The 19,237-nt window shown below is 42.6% G+C and overlaps 1 protein-coding gene and 1 long non-coding RNA gene across 13 annotated transcripts in view; one reads left to right on the top strand and one right to left on the bottom strand.

Moving 5' to 3' along the window:
- The window catches only part of LOC121285315 (fibroblast activation protein, alpha), a 112,223-nt gene extending 99,237 nt beyond the window's left edge, over positions 1–12,986 (bottom strand). For 2 of the 11 annotated variants that reach the window (XM_041201774.1, XM_041201776.1), the window contains exons 1-2: positions 12,745–12,986; positions 11,975–12,062 (exon numbers count right to left, since the gene is read on the bottom strand). In XM_041201774.1, the coding sequence (XP_041057708.1) occupies positions 11,975–12,062; positions 12,745–12,747 (91 nt within the window). In that variant the 5' untranslated portion in view covers positions 12,748–12,986. Of the gene's footprint in view, positions 1–11,974; positions 12,064–12,320; positions 12,708–12,744 lie in introns of those variants that run through there. The other 9 variants (XM_041201771.1, XM_041201775.1, XM_041201773.1 and 6 more) reach the window with 8 other exon arrangements.
- The window catches only part of LOC121285317, a 40,870-nt gene continuing 33,618 nt past the window's right edge, over positions 11,986–19,237 (top strand). Inside the window, exons 1-2 of one of the 2 annotated variants that reach the window (XR_005944637.1) lie at positions 11,986–12,294; positions 13,125–13,753. This is a non-coding gene — a long non-coding RNA (uncharacterized LOC121285317). Of the gene's footprint in view, positions 12,295–13,124; positions 13,754–19,237 lie in introns of those variants that run through there. The other variant, XR_005944636.1, reaches the window with a different exon arrangement.

Below are 19,237 nucleotides of genomic sequence, written 5' to 3'. Positions count from 1 at the left end.
TGTAGAGTATTAAAAATTATTAAATTTTGAGAGATTAATGGTTTACCAGTGTTCACATGCTGTATACACTTTGCACATCTGCAAATTTCTTTTGCTTTTCTAAAATTCTCATCTAGTGAATGATCCGTATATCTGATGCAATGTTCCAAGGCCATCCAAGTAGAACAGGTGCTCCCTTCATTACTAATCTTCCATTGTGTCCCTCAGGTCTATGGTGTCTTGCACAGTCTCAGTAAGTGAGTAGCCTTTCAGTCCACAGCAGCAACATGAGCAAAGCCTCTTGCTCTATCAAAATGGTGCTTCAGCATTGCATATGTTAGACTTATATCAGAGGGTCAAATCATGTGGCCTCATGAGTATAGATTTTGCGGTTTGGTTTATTCTCCTGATGCTGCTTCACTGAGGACTGGTTCTTGTGGATTTGATAGATTTTAATGGCAACCCGCATTGGAGTCAATCTAACTCGATGCATCTTTCAATGGTCTCCATGTAATCTCTGTCATGTTTGAGTGTGGGTTACATTTCAAATAATAGTTGGTGATCTTAGGCACTCATGGCAGCCTGTAGCATGATATCGTAACCGCATGTGCAGCTAAACATCACACCTACTATAGTTCCCAATCTCCACCTGCATGGTACAGGCCTTTGGACCTAGTTAGCACTCAGTGACTCTTGAAATGCCTGTTAGACAGCCACAACTATGCAAGATTAAAGAGTAGGCCTAATGGCCTACATCTGCACCTGATGTTGGATTATTAAATGGGTGGATGCTGCTTTGGACCTGAAAGTCTGTCTAGCACGGCTTGACATAATCCCTGAGCCAACTCTTCAATAGTCGAAATGGTTATCTGATTATGACATTGTTATCAGTGTCCACGGTTTCCTTTTGTATATCTGAAAATACTAGAATGAAAATTTGGAGGAATCAGAACGAAGCTCTGCTACATCTGATGTGTCACCATCAACAAGGCACAAGTCAGAAGTGTGATGGAATACTCCCCACTTGCCTGGATAAGTGCAGCTCCCACAACACTCAAGAAGCTTGACAACATCCAAGTCAAAACAGCCCACTTGATTGGCACCTCATCCACAAACATTCAATCCTCCATCACTGACGCACAGTAGCAGCAGTGTATACCATCTACAAGATGCACTGCAGGAATTCACCAATGCTCCTTAGACAGCACCTTCCAAACCCACAACCACTACCATTTAGAAGGACAAGGGCAGCAGGTAGATGGGAACACCACCACCTGGAAGTTCCCCTCCAAGTCACTCACCATCCTGACTTGGAAATACATCACCGTTCCTTCACTGTCGCTGGGTCAAAATCCTGGAACTTCCTCCCTAACAGCACTGTGGGTGTACCTACACCACATGGACTGCAGAGGTTCATGAATGCAGCTCACCACCACCTTCTCAAGGGCAACTAGGGATGGGCAATAAACGTTGGCCCAGCCAACGAAGCCCACATCCCATGAATTAATAAAAAAACTAAAGTCTGACCAGAGTATACAATTAAGCGGGGACTACAAGCTGACCATTAACTAAGTGACCAGACTTGACAGGCATCCTATACCGAAAATTGATGAATTGTACTCTGAGCTGGCAAGGGGAATCGCATATACGAAGCTCAACATGTGCCACGCTTACCAGCAAGTCAAGCTAGAAAAGGCCTCTTGGGATTTTGAGACTATCAACACACATAGGGTGTTATACCAATATACACGGTTACCCTTCAGAGTCTCATCAGCTTGTGCCATTTTCCAACGGAACATGGAAAATTTACTTCAAGAACTGCTCCATGTTGTGGTTTATCTCAATGATGTCCTGGTAGCTAGACGAACTGATGAAGAACACCTGGCTAACCTGGAAGAGGTATTGAAGCATTTCTCACAAGATGGAGTGCATTTGTAAAGAGAAGAATGTATCCTCCAAGCAAAAGAAGTGGTTTTCTGGGTCATAGGGTTGACTCGTAGGGCCTTCACCCAGTCGAAGAAAACGTGAGAGCTATTCACGAGATGCCAGCACCGAAAAACACCACAGAACTCAAGTCTTTCTTAGGAATGATTAACTATTATGGCCACTTTCTCTCAAATTTGTCAACAGTACTGCCTCCATTATATTATTTGCTCAAGAAAAACCACAGGTGGACTTGGCAAGCTCGACAACAAGAGGCTTTTACGACAATAAAGCATTTGCTACATTCGTCGGCCCTGCTGGTACATTTCGTCCCAAAGAAAGAATTAATTTTTACCTGTGATGCATCCCCTTATGGGGTAGGGGCAGTACTCTCCCATTGGATGGCGGATGGCTCCAAATGGCCCTTTGGTTACGTCTCAAGTACACTCAGTGTTGCAGAGCGAAGATGCTCACAAATAGAGAAAGAAGGCTTATCCATTGTATTTGATTTTAAGAAATTCTACCAATACATCCATGGTTGCCACTTTACCATTGTATCCAACCACAAGCCACTACTAAGCTTGTTTGGGGAAGGTAAGGCAATACCCCCAATTGCCTCGACACACATCCAAAGGTGGGCGCCGATTCTAGCTGCTTATGAATATAGTTTTATCCACCGGCCGAGAAGCCCGACTGCAAATGCTGACACACACAGCCGATCACCTCTGAAAGACAGCAATGTGAATGTCCCAATTCCTCAAGAACTTGTCTTATTATTAACTTTCTGGATTCGTCACCAGTACATGCCAAACAAATAAGAGAGTGGACAGACCGCGATCCAGTTTTGTCTCACATAAAGGAACAAGCCCTACAGGTCTAACGGGCCAAAGTCTGGCACAATGAAGCCCTATTTTAATAGGAGATACGAGTTCACCTGCCAAGGTGGCATCTTGCTGTGGGGAACGAGAGTTATTGTGCCTCTGAGAGGAAGACAGCCAATATTGACCGAATTACATGGTGCTCACCCCAGCATCTCGAGAATGAAATGTTGGCGCACAGCTGCTTATGGTGGCTGGGGATGGATACAGAAATCGAAAACTTAGTCATGAGCTGCATACAGTGCCAACAGGTACAGAAATTGCCCCCTTCTGCTCCATTGAATCCCTGAGAATAGCCAGGAAGGCCAAGAGTTTGCCTCCATGTTGACTATGTGGGGCCTTTTCTGGGCACAAAGTTCCTCTTGATTATAGACGCTCACTCAAGTGGATGGATGTATATGAGGTGAGATCACCCACATCTGCCACCACCATAGACAGATTGCGTCAGAATTTTACGATACACAAGTTACCAGAGATAATACTGTCCGACGATGGAACAGCAATCACCAATGGGGAATTCCAAAGGTTCACTAGTCTCAATGGCACAACACATGTTAAGACCTCACCATACCACCCTGCATCCAATGGTTTGGCCGAGAAGGCAGTCCATACCTTCAAGTTCAGAATGAAAAAACTGGATGGAGACTCTATTGCAACTAGATTATCACGTTTCCTACTCAGCTATAGGACTACTCCGCACACAACCACTGGTATTGGCCCCAAAAAGTTACTGATCAAGAGACATCTCAGGACACATTTGAGTCTCATTAGGCTGAATTTAGGGGGGAGGGTAGAGAGAAGCCATGAGGACCAGAAAAATGAACAAAATTACCACAGTCATGAAAGAAACTTCACTGCTGGAGACACAGTTTTTGCAAAGAACTTTGGAGATGGGCCTAAATGGCTATCAGGTAAAGTCAGTGCAATGACAGGACCCCTTTCCTATCACATATTGATCAAAGGTTGGATAATTAGGACGCGCATAGATCATCTTAGGAAAAGGGAAACAGATCTACAAGAAAGGATGTGCCAAGCATTGCCGTTGGAGTGTACACCACATGTGGAAGGAACTCCACATGGTTTGGAAGTACCTGTAGGATCCACTGAGCTTGAGACAGTCGAATAATGAACTTACAGGTTCCTACTGAACAGCCTAGTGGACAGATGACTCCTGAGAGGGAGGCCTCAGATAAACTATCTGAAATCATAGGGCTACGACATTCAATACATTTGAAGAAGCCTCCAAAGAGACTAAATAGTTTATTTATGTAAATAGTTGATATATTGTAAAGATTGTAATTTGTATTTTTGAATAAAGAGGAAGGGATGTGGTAATCTGAGGTACAATACACTTTTAAGAGAACGTGAGCAGATTGATCACGTGACTGTATTACCCAATTGCTGTGTAGCACGGGCTACAATGTTAATCAGTAGTTTAGAATAGGGTCTGGTTGGAGAAGCACATATGTGTTAGTGCTCTGTTACTTGTGTTAATAAACAGTATGTGCTTCATCTTACACTGGTCTGTGTGTCTGCAGTATATTGTTTACCAACTCACTCACCAGTAGATAGGTGTGCAACCATGTTTACTAAGCAAAGCAACTCAACAGAAGAAACATAACACCCTCTAACCATGGAACCTATCATAATCCTTGAAGATATTCCCGTCCTCCCCTGAGCCATTTTCTGTAGGTGTCCCAATGCCCCATATACACCATAGACCGCACCCCTCCCCATCTTGATGTCCTTTGCACAGTGACCTACTGACACCCCCGCCCCATGAAAGCATCGAGTGCCCCCTTCTAGGGACCTATTCCCCATTTACAGGCTGCAGATATCTCACCTGACTGTGACTGCCATCTGCCAAGCCAGCAACCCCAGGACCCAAATGTGCACACAGCCCCGGACTGCCTTTGCTTTCTGACCCCAACTACATGGTGCACACAGCCCTAGGGCTGCCTCAGATTTCTGCTCCCTTTTCTTTTCAGCCCAACCCTGCCCTCAGTCATGTGCCTCTGTCCACCCCTTCTGTCGTGGGCTCCAGTCAAAGTGGAGGGGAACACACCACCTGGAAATTCCCCTCTAAGCCACTCACCACCATGACTTGGAAATACATTGCTGATCCTTCCCTGCTGCTGTGTCAAAATCCTGGAACTCCCTCCCTAACAGCACTGTAGGTGTACCTACTCCACATGGACTGCAGAGGTTCAAGAAGGCAGCTCACCAGCAACTTCTCAAGGGCAATTAGAGATGAGCAACAAATGCTGGCCTAGCCAGCAATGCCCAGATGCCATGAATGAATAATAAAAAAAAGTCAACCCCCCCCCCGCCCCATTCATGTGTCTTTGTCCACTCCTTCACTCCTGTGCTCCAGTCAACCCCCTCCCTCCAGTCAAGCGTGTGCCTTCCAGCCACCTTCCCTTGCCTATGTTTAGTCCCACCCCCAACAAGCCAAGCATGTGCCTTCCACCCCCTTCCCTTCCTTTCCCACTGGTCTTGCCTGAGCAACCTTGGAACGGAGTCGGCGCAGCCACGAGTGCAACACAGTGAAAGATTAGCAACCACTGTGTGCACAAGCCTTGAAGTCGCAAGTGAAGTGCAGTTCACCAAATGTACACCAGATATACCTGGCAGTGATTCATGACGGACTAATTTGCCGCCGGCGTGGCCATTTGATTTGGAGTAGGAGTGTAATTTTGGCGAACTATGCTTTTAATGAGCATTCATGAGATGCAAAGGCATGCACATCCCATTCCCAACATGGCGTGACCGGAAACACCACCCGCCATGAAAATCGGGAGCAGAAAATTGCAATCCATTTTTATGCAGCAGGAAATTGATTTTTGGCTGCACTCTGAATTTTCGAGTCCCAGCTACTATGATGCCCTCCACTGGCAGGACTGAAAAATGCCACCTATTGTGCTTGCTTCTTTTTTAAGCTTTCTTTGCTAAGACATTCATTATATCTAATCCAGAAGTGAGTGAGAGTATTAGAGAATCCTTCTCAGATACTGAAACAATATGTAAGTCTTGGAAGGACTAAGGTTTTACAGAAGGTTAATATTTGTTATGGGGAAAGTAAGCATTTGGCACAGCAGAGGAAAGTTTTCTGGAGATAGCTTTGACAATGGATGATATGAGGGAATTTCATTTAAGGCAAGAGGACATAGTAAAAGGGAGAATGTGAATAGATTATGAAGCAGTGTCAAGATGGAACCAATGATGATGGGTTGGTAGCTGTAGTTTATACTGATAACAGACAAAGGAATTGTTGCCTAAAAATTATTATTGGTAATCAAATCTTAACTAAACATTGTTTAAGATTGTTGAGGATTACACCGCTTAACTGTTAAATTTATTTTTGGGGTACGCCATGTCAATGGGCAATTAAGAATTAACCATGTTGATCTATGAATGAAGTCACATATAGACCAGACCAGCTCAGGACTGGTTTCCTTCCCTTCAGGACATTAGTTATCCAGTTGGGTTATTATGGAAAAAAAACAGCAGCTTTGTGGTCACTTTTAATGATACCAACTTTTCAATTCCAAGTTTTTATGAACTGAACTCAAATTCTCAAGATATGATTTGAACTCATATTCTCTGCATTATAATTTAGGCCCCTGAGTCACCAGTCCAGTCATATAACCACTACCAATCTGATGGTTTTTAAAGAGTAATACATCATACACTATAACAACCACACAGCTGGCTGTGCAATGGAGCAGCAAGGTTAGCATCTGTTAATAGTGCTAAGCAGCCACTTAAACCAAATAAACAACCACTTAATCCTTTGCAATAGTGCAGGAGAGAGTAGGGTAGCTATTAATGGTGCCACATTATTGTGTTGTGCAAACTATCATATAAAGGAGAGCCAGGTTTATTGACTGGGTATGGGATGCACTTCAGTAGAGTGAAGTAGGAAAATAAACTATTTAAGTGCAGAAAGGATCAATGATGTCTCATGAATCCAGCAGACCAAGAATATCTGCTAAAATGAGGCAGAAGTACAATACACATAGTAGCAGCTGCTAGAAGTCATCATAAAAGAAGTCTGAAACAAAAACAGAATTACCTGGAAAAACTCAGCAGGTCTGGCAGCATCGGCGGAGAAGAAAAGAGTTGACGTTTCGAGTCCTCATGACCCTTCGACAGAACTTGAGTTCGAGTCCAAGAAAGAGTTGAAATATAAGCTGGTTTAAGGTGTGTGTGTGGGGGGGGGGGCCTTTTCCATGTTCTTGCAATATCTCAATACTATTTTACTACTTGAAGGACAAGATGACCCATAATCAGCTGCAACAACTTTGTAAAGGTGGTACAGAGAAATGTAGGAATTGCTAAATGAGGGAAGAACAAAGTCTATCTTTAGATTTTCCACCTTCTAGCCTCACAGTAATTGGGTGATACAGTAGTAATGGAGTTGTTGACAAATCATAGCAATCAGTGTCTATCAAATAACCTACAGCAGACACAAACATGACACAAGAGAGTTTTGGAAACCATACAACCAAAGACACTTATTCCTCACATGCTTCTACACTTATCATATGTCTCAAATCACCCATACACTGTAACCTAAAATGTTGCTTTCTGAAAGAAATTTTCTAATTTTCACTTCAATGAATCAGTATTAATTGCTTCCATCATCTCCCTAGGAAGCCTGTTTCTGGAAACATTGTTTCAGCAGATTAGTTTTGAATCTTCCCCCCATGGGGATAAATGAAACATTCATTTGCCAGAACTTTCTTAAAAATAGCTTTTCATTATCTTTCCTTGTTAGATAAGAATCATTCATGTTCCATCACGCATTCCTGGACACAATTGCCCTTTTATCAAGCCTACCTTGTGATAGTTAAAAACACCAACGTTATTGCTTCATTGTTCTTATTTCTCCCTTTAACCACTCTGCAGATTTCTGGGTTTCTCCTATCTCCTCTATTTGGTGAGCTATAACGCACACCAAAATTTCCCTTCCCATTTCTTAACTCTATACATATAGATTCCATCTTAACACAACCCGTACACTTTGCTGTGTTGGATTCTTTCATTATACTGAACCCTACTCTTTTATCACCCTCCCTATCACTCCCATAAATGTTACACTTAAAAATATTAATTTCCCAGTCCTATCCACACTTAAGCCACAGTTTCAGTAATCTTCAGACAAAATTAAGTTGGCAGATTAGGGAACCACTGTATAAATTCTCTCCGTAGCTGGATAATCCATATTCAGACACATTCCCCATTAACATTAGTGTAATCAAACCTCATGTATATACAGTCCATTTTATAGCATGTTTGAACTTTTATAAAGTTTGTTATTATTTATGCTAAGAAATCTCCAACCTGCTATTAAATGGATAATTATGAATGGTTTATAGCCCATTCATTAATTTATCACTGCCTATTACTCAAAGTCAATATTAGCTTAATTATGTGGCCACATCTGAAATTTTATTTTGTCAAACTTCTTAGGAAGACATTAAAGATTCTCACAACTGAACATGTGCAACATTGCTCACTTTTACATTTATTGATCCCCATTTTTGAAGAATCTAGTGTTGATATAGGTTCAGAATATTTATGATAAAGAGAAATCAAAATAGAACAGCAGCCTTCACCTCAAGTATGTTAAGTCTCCTTTCAGGAACCTGAATAGACTCTATCCTCTGCGGAATCCAAAGAAATGCATCAGCTTGTGGCTCCAACAACAGAAGATTACAAGTGACATCATGTGAAGGCATTATAGGCAGTCATATTGTGATGAAGATCATTAGATTTTGTGGCAGTTACTATTAGTGAGAAGTTATTTTTTAAAATATATGCTATTAATTATCGATGATTTATTATATTGAGATAAAAGCCAAACCCACAATTGGAGATGTTAACAGATGAATGTTTAAGGACGTCATATGTCCATTATTTTTACAGACGTTCTAATCCATTAAAAATAAATGGGTTAGTTCCTGTGTTGAAACATTGTACAAAATAATATCATACAAACATGATAACATCATCAATAGTCATTCCTAGGATCAGTAAAGTGCTGCAAAATCATACAAAACAATCTGAAGCAAGAAACAAGTAGGTTATTTTCTTAATTATTGATTATCATAAGATACCAGTATAATTGTTTCCTGTCCAGACTGATGGACTGTACCCCCTCAGATATTGTATAAGCAACATAAAATATTTACATCAATTCCAAAATGATGGAAAAAGCAACAAATAAAGCATCAAAGCAACATTTTCTAGGGCCAATGGCAGACTCATGCCAGATGAAACTTAATGCAGAGAATTGTGAAGTGATGCATTTTGGTAGGGCTAATGAAAACTAAACTAAACTAATATAAACTAAAGGATACAATTTTAAAGGGGATGCAAGAACAGAGAAACCTGGAGGTTCTGTATGCAAATCTTTAAAGGTGGCAGGGCAAGTTGTGAATGTTGTTTAAAAAAAAGCAAATGTAATCCTTGGCTTTACTAATAGAGACCTAGGCCCAGACTTTGTCTTGGGCTTGGGAAATGTGAGTCACACCTGTTCCCACTTCGAAACCCAAGGCTGCCGCCAAACCCCATTTCCACCATAATTTTGTCTCTGAGAGACATTGGCAGGGAGAGATTATGTTTTGTGAGGTGCAATGGAGTGTGGAAGGAGTGTGGGTGCAGAGGATAGTTAAAAGGCCCACCCTGATTCTCAGGGACAGCCGCCCAACTCCCAACATTATTCTTTTGCCCCCTGAACCACACCCCATCATATCCTTCACGCTCTCTCATATTGCCATGACCCCTCACATTCCCCATGCCCTTACAAAGCCCCCTCATATTCCCCATGTCCCTCCATGCCCCATGCATCCTCCATAGCCACTCGTCCAGTATCCACTATGTACAGTTCTCAGGAGCCACGCAGTAGAAACGTAAATGAAAATTCTTCTAAATGCAGTTGGAAAATTAAACTTCTAATAATCTAATAAAACTGTCATTAAAACACACTGACATTAATACTGTGAAAAAAATCTATCCTAAAAAATAATGAAATCACCTTAAGCAGTCATCAAATTGTGAAAGCAAACAAGTGTCTCTTCTGAAACCCAAGGATTGAATGTTATTACAACCTTTTAAAACTGTCAATCAAACCATGCTCTCACCAACCCCCACCCCCCCCAACCTCCCCCACCCCCACCACTGAACAACTGTGGCAACAGACCACTTGCTGAATTCAGGCCATTAGTGACTTTTGAAACTTAGCCACAGCTGAGTTTCATAATGGCCACAGCTACCAAAACAAACAACTACAGCTTCATACAATGAAACTGAAAGTGCAGATGGTATATTCTCCATTTCAAAGCAGGTTGCCTGTCAGTCAATGGAGTGGAGCAGGTGGTTAGATTTTTTTTAAAAACATTCAGCAGCAGGGCAACTTTTTTTCAAAGTTAAAGAGTTCTGGACAGTCTCAGTCTAAATATGACAGGGTTGGGGGATGGGTGATTTTCAAGTACATTTTTCTACAATTTTGAATGTGTTATGGCACATTTTCTAATGGAAAAGTACTCTAATGTATCTCAACACTGGAACAATGCTGGCCAACATAGTGGTTAGCTTACTTTTTCAAGACAGAGCCCTATGATGAATCACAGCAGTTAAGAAACAACTACATTACAATACAGCCTCTAATTGTGTCATTTGAAGTTGTTAAAACATTTAACAGTTATCTCTCATAATGTTCCTGACTCCTCAGCAGGCTTTTCCCAGTGGTCATAAGCTGTTCAATAAGGCAGGTCTTTCAGAGCTTCCAAAACCCACATCAGCACTTTAAAAGGTTGGGGGATGGGGATGGGGGCGAGGGCGGGGGGAAAGGAGGAGGAGGAAGAGATGAAGAAGGAAATTCAAATGTCCTTTAGGGCTCAGGAAAGCGACCTCAACCTCCTAAGAGGTGCATCACACTTCAAAAAGGCTGTCAAGGCCTTAGAGATGCAGCAGAGAGTTGCTACAATTACACCAGGAATGAGAGACTTCAGTTACGTGGTGAGGCAGGAGAAGCTGGGTTGTTCTCCTAAGAGCACAGAAGGTTGAGAAGATATTTGATAAAGGTGTTAAAAATCATGAGTGGTTTTGATAGAGTTTTTAGGTTGGTAACCAAAGGACCCAGTTGTAAGGTGGTCAGCAAAAGAGCCAAAAGTGGCATGAGGAAACGTTTTACTTGTAGCAAATTGTTGTGATCTGGAATGCACTGCCTGAGCAGATGTTGGAAGAAAATTCAATAGTAATCTTTAAAAGGAAATTGGATAAATAATTGAAGGGAAAAAACAGGGGAGTGGGCCTATTTGTATTGCTCTACCAAAGAGCCAGCACAGGCATGAAAAGACCAATTACTTCCTTCTGTACCGTATCATTCTATGATAGTTATTATAATTTTGTTCATTCAGAGGTAGCTGCTTTAATTGCGATTGACAAGTCACTGTTTTTAATTTGCAACTTTATTATTTTCACAATCTTGAAGGGTTTAAGTCAATCAATAGATGATCCCAAGCCTGGAATGTTTATGAATAAACAAGGATTTGAAAGGCAATCGTGTTTATATTCTTTGAGTTGTAGTAGACCATCAATGACAAGAAAACCACAGCAAGTGGTATGTGCCTGAAAATAATGCCCTAAACAAGTGCAGCAACAAGGAGCACAAATATTGCAGCTGTAAGACTATTCATAACAAAATATTAGGAATCAAAAATATGAACCATCAAAAATTTGATTGGAATAAGTGAAAATAATAAATATGACAATAAATATGGAATTGATGGGTTGAATGCCTCCCCCCCCCCCCCACCCCCACCCCCACCTCCGTGCCATTATGGCTTTATGACTCTTAAGTGCTGGATCTTTCTATTTGCAAGTAGAGTTTGCACTTTAGTGAAGTCCTGGCCTAATGAAGCTAACCATGTGGGATGAAAGCATCTGAACTGCAGGTATCAGTTTCCCAAGGATGTGCTTAGAGAAGCATTGACAGCCATTGCAGATTCAATGCACTGTATCACATTAGATTGACATAATGGGAGCAGGTTGAGTGAGCTCTTTGCAATCTCATTGTGTTTTTCCATCAGTTTCTGTTGGTTCATGGAATAATCAAGTTTTTCCACAAGTACTGAAAAATCATGAATGACGTGCTGCAATGTCCAAACAGCTTTAAATGCACTTACTGTTTGTGAACACAACTGCAATGGGAACCACTATCACGATGATGACGACAACAGTTGCAATGACCCCGAGCACAGCTTTTGAAGCGGTCTAAAATACAAAGAATCCAAAGGACAAGTTAGAAGCCTCGTGATAAACCTACACTCCTTTATTCCACAAGTGTTAAACTCTTAAAACCTCCGCCCAACCACTAGAATTAGAATGGAATTCCGGTTTCGCAAATCCACCCCAAAAGGAAACACTTAAGTAATTTCTATGAGATGCATCCAACGAACTCAAATTACTGGCTGAAACTATATTAAGCAGCCTTTCGTAATGTGAGGTAACTATATCGCGCTGGTTACTGACCTTCATATTTGGTTCAAGTCTTGGTCTTGGATGAATGTGTGAACCCCGTTGGGTTTGATCCCTCTTGAACCGTGGCAGAGGCAGGAAAGGCACAGGAAGGCAGCTGACTGATCCTTACCCAACGGGTCATAAACTGCTGGCGAAAACTTTAGTCTTTCTAATTGCGCCTAGTTATCTAGTTTAGTAAACTATCGTTAAATATTATCTACAGCATTAACTAAACATCATGCTAGTCGATCGTTGATGAATCGTAAATGCAAAGGTTAACTGATAGCAAGTGCGATTTCTTAGCATGGTTCATACAATGCAAGAGACAGTTACGAGTGAGACAATTATGAAATTTTCATTGCTGAAATAGTTATAATGAGTCAGCAATGTAAAACATGTTGGTGTGGCATAACAGCTGCTTCCATTACAGACTTACCATTCGGTTTGGGATAACACAGACAGCAGATGTACTACTAGGACTGAGGCTCAGGCAACACTCTACGTTTGGAGTTACTGAGCGAAAAATTGCAGTTTTTTAACTCTTGAATAATGCAACATTAGCCGAAACGGCAAATTTTTACTATACCCTACCATGCAGAAATTCATTAATATTTTCAAGGAAGGATTACTGGTCTACAGAATTGCTATGTACTTGTTTGCATTTGGGACGGGTCAGGTTACGGACTGCTGGTGTAGCGATATGAAACAACTTTCTCTACCCTCCCTTTTTGGAACGGATGTTTGCAGCTGTTAAACTGCTGCGCCAAAATATCGCCCTTGCAGTTAAATTCATGTAGTGTTCCTTATGTGTTTCAGTATCGGCGCTTCATTAAAAGTATCAGAAGAATAAATATACCGACAGCGAAATACCGAATCCAAACTAGTAATAGCTCTGGAGGGACAGAAGATACAACATTTAAGGCATAGAAAAACGGAATGAATTATTACTAGAATAGTGCGTGAAGATAAACAGGCCAGCCTTCATGCCTTTAAGTGATGACATGTCGTTTCCACCCATCTCTTTGATTTAGGAGGTTCCCTATTAAATCAATGAACCATACAGCCAACGAGCTATTTTGCCAGAACACTCTTCAGAACTAGCAAGGACCACATAATCTGTAGATAGTTGGTGCTTTTCTCTATGTTGTTTGGTCAAAGTAAAGCAGATGGATTTTAACGATTTTGCTTATAGAGGAAAATTCTCCCTGGCCGCAATCGGCAACACACTTCTTATGACCATGTTTAAAGTAACACTACACAATATGTTACATGATGGCATCATTTTTAATATATGAAAAACTGGGCTGGCTTTCATATTGTATTTTTGAATAATGTCAATTGAAAGAATTTTAATCAGATCAATGTAATGTATTGCTACCCTAGACCAGCTATGTTGTTGGACAATTCTGTTTCCCTGAAGAAAATAAATTGAAAAGTATAATGTTTGTAAATGTTCGAACCCATATGCAGATACCATGTGCACTGTTACAATTCAGGCCCTCTCCAATCATTTTTTATACATGCTGACCACAAAAGAGGGGCAGGGTAGGAGGCATGCATCCTAAGAACTCAAACTCAACTTTACATTTGAATTGATTAGAATAGTATGTCAATAATCCACCCATGGCAGGGTCTGCTAGGCCTTAACTGGCCAACAATTGGCCAGATCAGTGCAGCCAGTGCCAATTCCCTGCACCCTGGCCAAGTGCAATGATAAATACGAAAGACAGATTTTCCTCCTCTTCTTCAAACCACTACCAGCACTAATGACCATAAGAACTAGGAGCAGGAGTAGGCAATTCAGCCCCTCGAGCCTGCCCCGCCATTCAATATGATCATGGCTAATCTCATTTCGGCCTCAACTCCAATTTCTTGCCCTCTCCCCATAACCTTTCAACCCGTTACTAATTAAAAATCTATCTATCTCCTCCTTAAATTTATTCAGCGTCCCGGCATCCACTGTGCTCTGAATTCCACAGATTCACAAACCTTTGAGAAAAGTAATTCCTCCTCAGCTCTGATTTAATTTTACCACCCCTTAGCCTAAAACCATGGCCTCTCATTCTAGAATGTCCCAGAAGGGGAAACATCCACTCCATGTCTAATTTGTCTATCCCCTTTAGCATCTTATATTCCTCAATTAGATCTCCTCTCATCCTTATAAACTCTAGCGAGTATAGGCCTAAACTGGTCAATCTCTCCTCATAAGACAAGCCCCGCATCTCTGGAATCAATTTAGTGAACCTCCTCTGAACCGCCTGCAATGCAACTACATCCTTCCTCAAGCAAGGGGACCAAAACTGTGCACAGTATTCCAGGTGCGGTCTCAACAATGCCTTGTACAGTTGCAACAACACTTCCCTATTTTTATACTCTATTCCTTTAGCAATAAATGCCAAAACTCCATTTACCTTCCTTATTACCTGCTGTACCAGCACACTAGCTTTCAGCAATTCATGCACGAGGACACTCAGATCCCTCTGCACTGAAGCATTCTGAAGTTTCTCTCCATTTAAATAATAAGTCACCTTTTTATTCTTCTGACCAAAATGGATAACTTCACACTTATCCATATTAAACTCCATCTGCCACGTTTTGGCCCATTCACCTAACCTGTCCACATCCATTTGTAAATTTCTTATTTCTTCATTGCAACTCATTTTCCCAACTATTTTGGTGTCATCTGCAAATTTAGCTATTGTACCTTCTATCCCTGAATCTAAGTCATTAATATAGATTGTAAATAGTTGGGGCCCAAGGATTAAAACCTGTGGCACCTCACTAGTTACAGCTTGCCATCCAGAAGAAGACCCATTTATCCCGACTCTCTGCTTTCTGTTGGTTAGCCAATCCTCTGTCCAAGCTAATATATTACTCCGTGTGATCTTATCTTGTGTATTAATCTTTTCTGTGGCACCTTATCAAAGGCCTTCTGGGAGTCCAGATATATTACATCCACAGGATCCCTGCAATGTTACCTCTGTAAACTGGAGGTGGGAGCTTTACCCTCAGTCATCGGCCTTCTTTCAGAGTTGTTTGTCCAGTGAACATTAGGTCACAACTTTTGAGCTTCCCAGCATCGGATTTGGGGGGGAGGTCCCCAATGATGGGGAACCCCTCTCGGACCTCTAAGGGTTTGTTAAGGGTTTGCATGGCAATTGCCCAGAATTGCAAACCTCTTCCGGGCAATTGCTCTGCCCTGGGAACCATCCGAAAATATGATTTAAATCTCAAACTTCTGATGGTTTGAGCTGTGTTACACAAATAGTTACTCCCACCCACCAACCAGACATGACCCCCCTGAACTGAGCCGACCCCCCCCTACAATACTGACACCACTACCCGCAGTACCAACCCCCTCCTCTCTCTGACCCGACTGGACATCCCTCATGACCTGCGATACCACCCCATCCCGATGTCTGGCCACCCCACCCGCCCGATGTCTACCACCCCTGATGTTGGACCCACACCCACACCAACCCCCCACATCCCCCCCCCACTCACCCTGATGTCCACCCTGAAGTCCTTCTACCCCCCAAATGTCTAACCCCGCCCCAAACCCCCTCCCGAAGTCCGAACACCCCCTCCCCCACGGATGTCCAACCACCGCCTATCCCCCTCCAATGCCGGCAACCCCCACATCCCCCACCCCCGTCCTGATGTCCGACCCCTCTCCTGATGTCCAAACCCTCCCATCACCGCTGATGTCCGACAACCCCCACTCCCTGATGTCTGTTCCCCTCACCCCACCAAAGTCCAACCCCCCCTGCCCAACAATGTCCGGCCCCCTGATGTCCCACCACCCCCAACTCCTGATGTCAAACCACCCCCTCCCGACTTCCGATTCTCCTCCAACCCCACACCCTCCAAGTCCTAGCCATTTACCTTAGTCACTTATCTTCTCCCTGGCCTGTCAATTTTATTGGTACGTCAAAGATGGTTTCAGTGCCGCTTCATGCTCTCAACTGGACCTGGAAAATTTTATCAATTTTGCTTCCAATTTCCAACCCTCCATCACTTTCACATGGTCCATCTCCGACACTTCCTTTCCCTTCCTTGACCTCTCTGTTTCAATTTCTGGTGATAGGCTCTCCATCAATATTCATTATTAGCCCACTGACTACCACAGCTACCTTAAGTACAGCTACTCACACCCTGCTTCCTGTCAGGACTTCATCCCATCCTCTCAGTTCCTTCGCCTCCATCGCAGCTGTTCTGATGATGCCACTTTCCAAAACAGTGCTTCTCCCTTAACCGAGGTTGATAGGGCCCTCAACTGTATCCAACCCATCTCCCACGACTCTGCCCTCACACCTTCCTCTCCTTCCCAGAACAATGATAGGGTCCCCCCGTCCTCACTTTTCACCCCACCAGCCTCCGCATTCAAAGGATTATCCTCCACCATTTCTGAAAATTCCAGCATGATGCCACCACTAAACATACCTTCCCTTCATCACCCCCCCCCCACCCCCCCCCCGACGGCATTCCATAGGGACCGTTGCCTCCGGGACACCATGGTCCACCACTCCTCCATCCAACACCTCAACCACCACCCATGGCACCTTCCCATGCAATTGCAGAAGATGCAACACCTGCTCTTTTACATTCCACCACCTCACTGTCCAAGGACCCAACACTCCTTTCAAGTGAAGCAGCGCTTCACTTGCACTTCCCTCAATTTGGTCTACTGCATTCGCTGCTCCCAATGCGGTCTCCTCTACATTGTAGAGGCCAAATGCAGACTGGGTGACGGCTTTGAGGAACACTTTCGGCCTGTCCACAAGCATGACCCAGACTTTGCTGTTACTTGCCATTTCAACACACCACCCTGCTCTCAAGCCCAAAAGTCCATCCTTGGCCTGCTGCAATGTTCCAGTGAAGCTCAATGCAAACTGGAGGAACAGCACCTCATCTTCCGATTAGGCACTTTACAGCCTTCCAGACTTAACATTGATTGTAACAACTTCAAATCATGAACTCTCTCCTCCACCCTCAACCTTTTTTATCCCCTGTTTTCAATATTAATTTTTATTTTTTAAATTTTATTTATTTATTTGTTTTTTCTTTCCACATTTTTATTATTATTATTTAATTCATTTTCACTTTTATTCATTGTTTTATCCCCATGTTTTATCCTATTTTCAATCCACCATCCCCTCCACTCACCCCACCCCCACTAGGGCCATCTGTCACTTGCTCATGTTGTTCTTTCCAGAGTGTTTACCCTTGTCCGGCTATTATCACATTTTGCTTTCTACCCTTAATGTCACCATTAGCACCTCCTTTAGCCAGTACCACCACCATCAACACCCCTTTGACCTTTTGTTTATGACACCTTTGGTAATCAATCCTTTGTCTCCACCTATCACGGGCCTTCAACCCAGCCTCACATGCTCCACCCCCTCTAAACAGTATACATTTCACCACATTTTTACTTCTCTTAGCTCTGAAGAAGTCATATAGACTCGAAACATTAATTCTGCCCTTCTCTCCATAGGTGCTGTCAGACCTGCTGAGTTTTCCTAGCATTTTTTGTTTTTGTTTCAGACCTTTAAACTTACCTGGTTTATGGCAGCTAGTGCCAAAAAAAGGGGGCATGTCCTTCTTCAACCCAACGGAGCTAGACTGCGATGCTGGGCATTGGAGACAGCTGCATTGCCTGGATCTCGCCCAGCCTGAGTAGAAAGGTCATGCGAGCCAGGCATGGAAGAAATTTATAAAAATAAAAACAAAAATCTGCGGATGCTGGAAATCCAAAACAAAAACAGAATTACCTGGAAAAACTCAGCAGGTCTGGCAGCATCGGCGGAGAAGGAAAGAGTTGATGTTTCGAGTCCTCATGATCCTTCAACAGAACTAGGTGAATCCAAGGAGAGGGGTGAAATATAAGCTGGTTAGAAGAAATTTAGAGGAAGTAATTGAGCATGAAGTGGCAATCTTACGCTGACTGCCACTCTGAGGAAGTTATGGCCCATTGTCTTTTGGATTTTCAACTTATTTAGGGCTTTGTCAATTTCTTTGAATCCTTGTTCCTTGTTGCTGGGTTTGTTAAGTCGGCCTATATGGGTTTTAGTGAGGCGAGGTTTGCCACTGAGAATTCATCACTGCTATCCTCCCACAGTTTCTGCATTGAGTAACTTTTCATTCTCAGTGATTTTGGCCTCCATTTCAATTCACCGCCCTCTCTTTCTCCTCGAATTTCACTGTCCTTCTAACTCTTCTTAATTTCTCCCTCCATATAAACTTCCCAACTCATATCCACATTCATACATGACCTTACTACTCCCATCATGTCAACCAGGCAAGGTGTCTCTCGTGACTTCCCTGTATAGCTCTCCACCAGTATACCCCTTCCCTCTCTTTGTTTACTTCTCAAGGTAGATTCTTGAAAGTCTCTAGACTCTCAAATCTAGAGAGTTTACTTCTAGACTTGATTTTTCCAGTGCACTCCTGGTTGTCTCACCACCCCACACCTCCACCACTCCCACCTTCTACCATCCTTAACCTTAAGCTTATCCAAAATTCTGCTGCCTGTGTCCTTACTCACACTAAATCCAGTTCACCCATCACCCCTTTGCTTGATGAACTACATTGGCTCCTAGTTAAGCAAAGTTCAACTTTACAATTTACATCCTTGTTTTCAAATCCCTTTTTGGCCTCACTCCTTCCTATCTCTGTTATCTCCTCCAGCCCTAAAGCCCTCTGAGTTATCTGCACTCCTCCAATTCTGGCCCCAATGTTAATTGTTCCACCATTGCTGGTCATGCCTTCAGCTGCCACACTCAACCTCTCTTCTTTCATTTAAGATGGTCCTGAAAACCTACCTCTTTGACTAAGCTTTTGGTCACCTGCCATAATATCTGCTTATGTAGCGCATGTCAAATGTTGTTTGATAACATTCTTGTGATGTGCCTCAAATGTTTTAACAT

This window comes from Carcharodon carcharias, chromosome 12, assembly GCF_017639515.1.
Source record: "Carcharodon carcharias isolate sCarCar2 chromosome 12, sCarCar2.pri, whole genome shotgun sequence".
Classification (NCBI taxonomy): domain Eukaryota; kingdom Metazoa; phylum Chordata; class Chondrichthyes; order Lamniformes; family Lamnidae; genus Carcharodon; species Carcharodon carcharias.
The sequence above is the reverse complement of the archived record's forward strand: the minus strand, read 5'-3'. Positions and strand labels throughout refer to the sequence as shown.